General features: G+C 37.9%; 1 protein-coding gene across 1 annotated transcript in view; it reads right to left on the bottom strand.

Moving 5' to 3' along the window:
• The window catches only part of LOC107597452 (E3 ubiquitin-protein ligase SH3RF1-like), a 56992-nt gene that overhangs the window by 5381 nt on the left and 43082 nt on the right, over positions 1-8529 (bottom strand). The window contains 3 exon segments of the mRNA XM_016288516.1: positions 301-471; positions 1195-1325; positions 3455-3565. Of these exon segments, the coding sequence (XP_016144002.1) occupies positions 301-471; positions 1195-1325; positions 3455-3565 (413 nt within the window).

Here is an 8529-nt window from a genome sequence, read left to right as displayed (position 1 = left end):
TTTTTTTTTTTACTAATCTCACATTTAACTTTTTTTTCCCAATTGGTAATCAACATTATGATTGATGAGTTCTGTCAATAAAGTGTCACTTTTATTGAACCTGCAACATTCCTTTAACAATTCCATGTGTGAACTTGGCCAGCTCTGATTTATCTGCAAGTGGAGACTTTATGTGTGGTGTGCTTGTGCCTGTAGGATATACTTCACTGGAAACACAGAGGACAATCTAATCTTCCCTTAGCTTACAGGGTGTATGAGTGATAACATGCACAAGTGTGTGTGTGTGTGTGTGTATCATACCTGTTGACAGCACTCATGTAGTTACCAGGGAACACTCCGATCTTGCCAGTGTGCATGGATGTTCCTTTAAACCAGCCATCCTGACAGCGCTCCAGCACCAGAAACATCTCCCCCTTCCTTAATTCCAACTCATCTTCCTTTCGGGGCGTGTAGGGAAACATCGCCACGTACCTGAAAGAGAGTCACATTTCAAACATTAAAATAACACAAACAAACAAAAGACACTAATTTAATTGTCAAGCACTATTAATTAAAATTTGTATTATTTATTAAATTATTCATTAATTCTTGTTTCATTTTTTATTTACTTTAAATACATTTTTAATTGAATAACAATTTGCATTTTTATTAGTTTTTTTTTTAAATGATGTATCAATATTTTAGACTTAGATGCAGTACTGCTAATCAAACAGGGGTTGGCGTTGTTCCCACACGGTTATTATGCATCATATTCATAACAAATCTACTCTCAACACTAAACTGTAAAATAATTTCTAAGGAAGGACACACACACAAAAAAAAGCATAACGTCTTTAAAAACTTGAAAATGGGAATGTCATGAATAACGGCCATAAACATACTCCACCCAGAGCACTATGGGCGACTCCAACAGAATTCAGGTGTGTTTAGGGCTGTGTTTAATTGATATGCAGACAAAAGGTGAAAGGTGAGAGGTCAGGGCTCAGGTTAAGTCCCCAGAGACAACCCTATTCCCCTTAGACATGACCTTTGACCCCTCACCATTGTCCTCAGTTATGCTCAGCTGGCACTGGGTAACAGCAGAGAGGTAAGTCAGAGATGCAAGGACCCTCTCATACTCTTTCTAACAGTATGTATCTCTACAGTGAATTAAAGTTGCATATTTAAAGTGTGTGCATTTTATTTTATACTCACACTGTGGGTCTCTGACGCCCACTCTGGTCACCCGCAGCGGGTGACGGCCTCTGACCAGCATTCAAGGCGGCAGCGCCCACAGCTGAAGACACTGATTGAGGTGGAGGAGGTGGTGGAGGAGGAAGAGCATCCTGAAATAATCAAACACACATTTATTAATATTACAAATCCAACAAAATGATGTATGCATAAGAAACAATGCAATTAAAGTACATGATATCTTGAGACACTGCAGTTCTCATATCAGTCCATATCCATTGTTATTTTGATGTCCATTCACATATACGTAACTCAGATGGATGTGTAGCAGGAAATGATGTCAGAAACATCCCTACAAAGTTTGGACAATGCCATAAAACCATAATCCCACTGACTGTGACTTTCCGGCTTGTGCACTGGTTGCTAACGAGTGGGTACTTTGGCTGTGGCAGGTGTTGTGATTGGTGGATATCCAGCCTGGGCTACATGTCTGGCTGAAGACGGATAAATTGGTTCCATATGGACCAAGGCACACATCTGCAAACAGACTTTATGAGTCCAGTGGCACCACTGTGAAAACAACTCTCACACTGTAAAGCTTGTTTTGTTGCTTCAAGTCACCTTTTTGTCTGTTCATTTCAAGTTCTCCTACAATGTTTTCTCTACTGATGCTCTTGTCGAATTTGTATTATTAATTAATTTGTCTTGTGTTAATTGCTTAACGTGGATTTACTTCAATTAGAAAAAGTTAACTTTTATACGAGATAAGAGAGGCAACTGATGCACACTAAAGCCACCATTACAAAAACAATGCTTTGAAAACAAAAGAAAAGAGTATCCGCACAGCACTGCATACACATCAATCTCAGAGAGCCATTAGTGTCCAGCCTGAGGACCACACAACTCCCTGAAATGGTGTGTGTGTGTGTGTGTTTGCGTTGAAAGAGATTAAGGGCTATCAGATGGCAAACTCTACTCGTTTAGCATTAGCATTTGAGTGTGTGTGCATGTGAATGCGAATGTTTATGAGAATGTTAAGAGGGAGAGAGGACATTCTGCTTTGGTTATGTGACTTTGTGTTTTGATACACTACTATTCAAAATTTGAGGTCAGTAAAAATGTTTTTTTAAAGAAATTAATACTTTCATTCAGCAAGGATGCTTTAAATTGATCAATAGTGACAGTAAAGACTTTTTTTGTTTTTTTTTACAAAATTTTTTTTCACGTGACACTTGAAATGGACACTTTCATGGCTGCTGAAAATGTAGCTTTGCCATCACAGGAATAAATTACATGTTAAAATATATATTAAAAAAGGGGAAAAGTTATTTTTAATTGTGATAATATTCACCAATATAACTGCTTTACTTTTTTCATCAAATAAATGCGTCCTTTTTGAGGATAAGACACTTATTTTCAAAAACATCCAACATTTTTGAACATTGTGTTCAGAACAGATGCTCAAACTGAGGTAATATGCTTACCCAAGGAGTTCACGTTGCATTCACAATTGAGCACTCAGCTTTAATAACGTTTTGCTGTGCTTTAGAGGAGGTGATTAAAAAATTAAAAAATAAAATAAATAACCCTTTCAGAAGTTGTTCTATATTCATTTCCTTTAAATCATTAGCATTAAGGCATCAAAACAGTCATTTAGTTACAAAAATCTACCGCCTCAAAACCCAGACCAAAACATTGCGTTTTTAAGACAATGCATTAAGTTAACTTAAGAAAATTATTAGATAAAAGTGTCAAGACTAGGGCTGCCACAATATAAGATTTTTATTACATGATTATTGTGGCAAAAAGAATTATTGCAATATCTACAAAATATTTTTTTAGGGGGGGAATGCTGTTAGTCAAATTCTTCACACTCAAAAAATTTATAAATAAAAATAAAATAATGGTTATCGTCAATACCAGTATATAGTCAAGACCCCTGCATCCAGTGTTTCATTCTGCTTTTGAACACAAGAACACATCTTGTGTAAACGCTCATTAAAGAATTTGCAAAACCATTGCAATTATATAGGGCTAAAACTTGATTCATCCTGACCCAAGAAGGAGCTTGATTCTGTTAATTCACTGGTTATCAGTCAAATCAGAAATTCTCAAAATGGCCTGGCTGACATTTCACATAGTTCTGAGAAATAGCGTTGCGTGTGAGTACTGTTGTACAGACACACATATACAGGTTAGAAGAATGTAATTTGAATAAACTGGACAGGATGATGAAGATTTTTGACATACTACGTCAATGTAAGGACTTTGTCAGACTCACCACTGGAATAGAGGCATAGCTGGTTTCTGGAGGAAATGTGAAAACTGTCGCCGTGGTGACAGGACTGCTTGGTGGAGGAGTAACAATGAGTCCTGTTGTGCAAATGTGAACCTAAGAGAAGACAAATAAGAAGAAATAACAAGTTAATCAACCTTTCCTGAGCCATTCCCACTCCTATATCATCTGGCAAATGGAAGCACGTTATGAGACAGTGAAATTCTGCTTAAGGGATGACACAGAAAGGCATACAACCGAGAGAAATTTGGGCAGATAGCAATACACTTATGTGCACCCGATGACTTCTGTTTAGACAAATAAACTTTAATGGAACAAGACAACTTTAGAGCTACATGTCAACCTACATTTGTTGTTCATGCCTGAAATCAATTCAGCAAAAGGACAACATTGACGGCCTTAAAACGTCATGACCAATGAGAACTTGCCTTTGGTAAAGTTAGTCAAGTGTCAAAATAACTTTTATTCTGGTCAACTGGAAGTACATGAGTGAGCAAACTGATTAATGACTGGTTGGGTAACACTTTATTTTAGGGTGTCTTAACTAGTTGCTTATTAGCATGCATATTACTAGAATATTAACCATTTATTAGTACTAATTAAGCACATATTAAAGAGGTCATATGATGCGATTTTAATTTTTCCTTTCTCTTTGGAGTGTTACAAGCTCTTGGTGCATAAAGAAGATCTGTAAAGTTGCAAAGACTAAAGTCTCAAATCCAAAGAGATATTCTTTATAAAATTTAAGAGTCAACCACGCCTACCTAAAACAGCTTGTTCCACGCCCCCACATGTCTATGTCACGATGTGGGAAGATTTTCATAACGCCGCCCAAATGTTCATGCAAAGAAAGAAGGTGTAATTTTATTCTCGCTGTAGTATTGTTGCCGCCATGCCGTAGAGACGCTGTGTTTCGTTGTGAAAGCGAACTACTTTGTTTGGCCTTCCAAAGAGGATGATATCCACACTCATCCCGCCGGCCGTTCCTCACTCTAGCCCGCCACCGCTCACTCTAGCCCGCCGTGTGTGACGCTGTGTTTCTAGCCCGCCGCACCTTACTTCTAATAGTATCTAGAGAGGAGCTCAAAATAGTTGTCATCAGAAAATAGACATGGACATAATTATACAGAAATGATAGCAGCCGTAATTTACTTTTAAGTTCGATTAAATTTCCTGTTCTCTCCTTCTCTCTGTGCCTGAGGGAAATTCAACTCTTCTGCATATTGTATAACTGTCCTGGTGTAGCATTTGTCATTAATAATATGATTTTTTTCAATGCTTTTCACCTCAGGTCCAGATTTAGATCTGTATTTCTCACTTCATGACCGGAACTTCCCCAAGCCAATAAGCCCAAACAACAGGCTTTTGTCTGCTAAATTAATTACCGGTAATGAAATGGGCATGAAAAAGGCCAAACCATTTACAATCTGTAAGTACGAACTTGCACAATTGGTGGCTGACTAAATACTTTTTTGCCCCACTGTAACATAGTGAAACAGATTATCGAAAAAGGGAAAAAAAATGTAGATCAGGGACTTGGTTCTATCCATCCAGGAGGGACTTGATACTTGGTTTTATCTAACATTTATCTAAATGATTGAAGAACTTTGTCATACATCACCAGAGAGACATTTCACTGGAAGATTGAGTTATGATTAAAAATTACAAGGTCAAAAAAAAAACATGGATAAATTGTTCACAATAAGATCAATAAGTTTAGAAAATAGGATAAATTTTCACTTCATGCCAACTTTAAGATACTTAAAACATGTGAAAATGTCATGACAACTGCAATACATAAAAATATCAAATCAACAAATTATGCATTTCTCAGAACTAACTTTAGCAGAAAGTGTTTTTGTCTCTTTTGTGCCAAATGTTTAAACAGTATTTCTTCTCCATGAGCATGTTAACCTGGGAGCTAAAGCTGAATGTTTTCTCCACAGAAATCTCAAAAAGAGCAAGTGCTGGAGGTGTGTATTGAAATACACATGAATGTGTGTGTGTGTGTGTGTGTGTGTGTCTTTGCAAGCAGCATATCTCCCTGCCACAGGCCCGCTCAGCTTCAGGGTACATCACCTCCTCTCAAGTCGCACCCTACAGGTTTGATTGTACAAAATACTGAGTGAGTCAATGTGTGGGATATGAACAAACTGGAGGGCACACAAACTCTCATAAATACTGTTATTCTTGTTGACACACCACTTCCTGCAGGTGAGAATGACATCAGTGATTGCCGGATTGGATAAAATAAGCCAACAGCTGGATGATAATCATAGCTGCGTACAGGCCTCCATTTCCACACTGCTGAAATCATGCACATTTCCTTTGCCAAATACTTTTTTCATAGTAGCACCGTATTGTAATTCAACCCCTGAAATCTGAATATCAGGTATGTAGTATTTGTAAAATTTGTCATGTTCAATTCATAACTGAAATGTGCAAAAAAAAATTTTGGTTTCATCTGACCATATGACATTCTCCCAATCCTTTTCTGGATCATCCAAATGCTCTCTAGCAAACTTCAGATGGGCCTGGACATGTACTGGCTTAAGCAGGGGGACACGTCTGGCACTGCAGGATTTGAGTCCCTGGCGGTGCAGTGTGTTACTGATGGTAGCCTTTGTTACTTTGGTCCCAGCTCTCTGCAGGTCATTCACTAGGTCCCCCCGTGTGGTTGTGGGATTTTTGCTCACAGTTCTTGTGATCATTTTGACCCCACGGGGTGAGATCTTGCGTGGAGTCCCAGATCGAGGGAGATTATCAGTGGTCTTGTATGTCTTCCATTTTCTAATAATTGCTCCCACAGTTGATTTCTTCACACCAAGTTGCTTACCTATTGCAGATTCAGTCTTCCCAGCCTGGTGGAGGTCTACAATTTTGGTCTTGGCCATGGTGGAGTTTGGAGTGTGACTGTTTGAGGTTGTGGACAGGTGTCTTTTATACTGATAACAAGTTCAAACAGATACCATTAATACAGGTAACGTGTGGAGGACAGAGGAGCCTCTTAAAGAAGCAGTTACAGGTCTGTGAGAGCCAGAAATCTTGCTTGTTTGTAGGTGACCAAATACTTATTTTACCGAGGAATTTACCAATTAATTCTTTAAAAATCCTACAATGTGATTTTCTGGATTTTTTTTTTCTCATTTTGTCTCTCATAGTTGAGGTATACCTATGATGAAAATTACAGGCCTCTCTCATCTTTTTAAGTGGGAGAACTTGCACAATTGGTGGCTGACTAAATACTTTTTTGCCCCACTGTAACATAGTGAAACAGATTATCGAAAAAGGGAAAAAAAATGTAGATCAGGGACTTGGTTCTATCCATCCAGGAGGGACTTGATACTTGGTTTTATCTAACATTTATCTAAATGATTGAAGAACTTTGTCATACATCACCAGAGAGACATTTCACTGGAAGATTGAGTTATGATTAAAAATTACAAGGTCAAAAAAAAAACATGGATAAATTGTTCACAATAAGATCAATAAGTTTAGAAAATAGGATAAATTTTCACTTCATGCCAACTTTAAGATACTTAAAACATGTGAAAATGTCATGACAACTGCAATACATAAAAATATCAAATCAACAAATTATGCATTTCTCAGAACTAACTTTAGCAGAAAGTGTTTTTGTCTCTTTTGTGCCAAATGTTTAAACAGTATTTCTTCTCCATGAGCATGTTAACCTGGGAGCTAAAGCTGAATGTTTTCTCCACAGAAATCTCAAAAAGAGCAAGTGCTGGAGGTGTGTATTGAAATACACATGAATGTGTGTGTGTGTGTGTGTGTGTGTGTCTTTGCAAGCAGCATATCTCCCTGCCACAGGCCCGCTCAGCTTCAGGGTACATCACCTCCTCTCAAGTCGCACCCTACAGGTTTGATTGTACAAAATACTGAGTGAGTCAATGTGTGGGATATGAACAAACTGGAGGGCACACAAACTCTCATAAATACTGTTATTCTTGTTGACACACCACTTCCTGCAGGTGAGAATGACATCAGTGATTGCCGGATTGGATAAAATAAGCCAACAGCTGGATGATAATCATAGCTGCGTACAGGCCTCCATTTCCACACTGCTGAAATCATGCACATTTCCTTTGCCAAATACTTTTTTCATAGTAGCACCGTATTGTAATTCAACCCCTGAAATCTGAATATCAGGTATGTAGTATTTGTAAAATTTGTCATGTTCAATTCATAACTGAAATGTGCAAAAAAAAAAAATTTTTTTAATTTGATAACTTCATTCCTACATCTGCCACTGTCAGTCCTGGGATTTTGTCTCATCAAACTGTGGTGCATTTGTCAATGTCAAGAGTGACATTCAAATTTTTACTACTTTATTACATAAAAGTTGCAGCTTTAAGATCTATATCAATAACAGGAACATATTTGCATTTTGTTCTGTGATTTAGTTTTTTAAGATAGAAACTTGGAGGTTATGTCTGAAAGCTGTGGGCTGAAGTGAACATTGCTGCTGTCGTTTTCTGCCACTAATGGCAACCGCCATGACTACTCAGCAAAACATTAAAACACACACTAATGAAATGAAAACTCCTGTTCGGTAATTAGAGACGCATCCCTGCTGTGTTTCATAAAGCAGTTGGGACAAAATCAGCCATGGCAAAAAGCGAATGTAAAAGCCGCCTATGCTTCTTACTCTCTTTCATCACTTCAAACATCCTCATCCTTCCAAATGGCCTCTTTCCCTCAAACCAGAAATATATGAGAAAGCAATAAGTCTGTGGTTCATATATTCTAAATGTGTCACAAAAATCATGAAAATCGATACATCACTCTCATAAAAGGGCATAACTGCTGCCACATAGGAGGGGGATCACTTTACAGGCTCAAATAGGCTTTTATGAGTTCTGGATAATTATTAGCGCTAAAACGCCTAGATAGGAATGTTAAAAAGAGTGTGAGAGAGAAAACGTGGGCATGCAAGAGAGGAACAAAAAGGGAGCAAGAATGAGAGAGAGAGAGAGAGAGAGAGAGAGAGAGAGAGAGAGAGAGAGAGAGAGAGAGAGCTCTATATTTAGATGAATATG

Source organism: Sinocyclocheilus grahami, unplaced genomic scaffold (genome assembly GCF_001515645.1).
Source record: "Sinocyclocheilus grahami isolate Dianchi unplaced genomic scaffold, SAMN03320097.WGS_v1.1 scaffold232.1, whole genome shotgun sequence".
NCBI lineage: Eukaryota > Metazoa > Chordata > Actinopteri > Cypriniformes > Cyprinidae > Sinocyclocheilus > Sinocyclocheilus grahami.
Note: the sequence above shows the minus strand (reverse complement) of the source record. Positions and strands in the feature narration are given on the sequence as shown.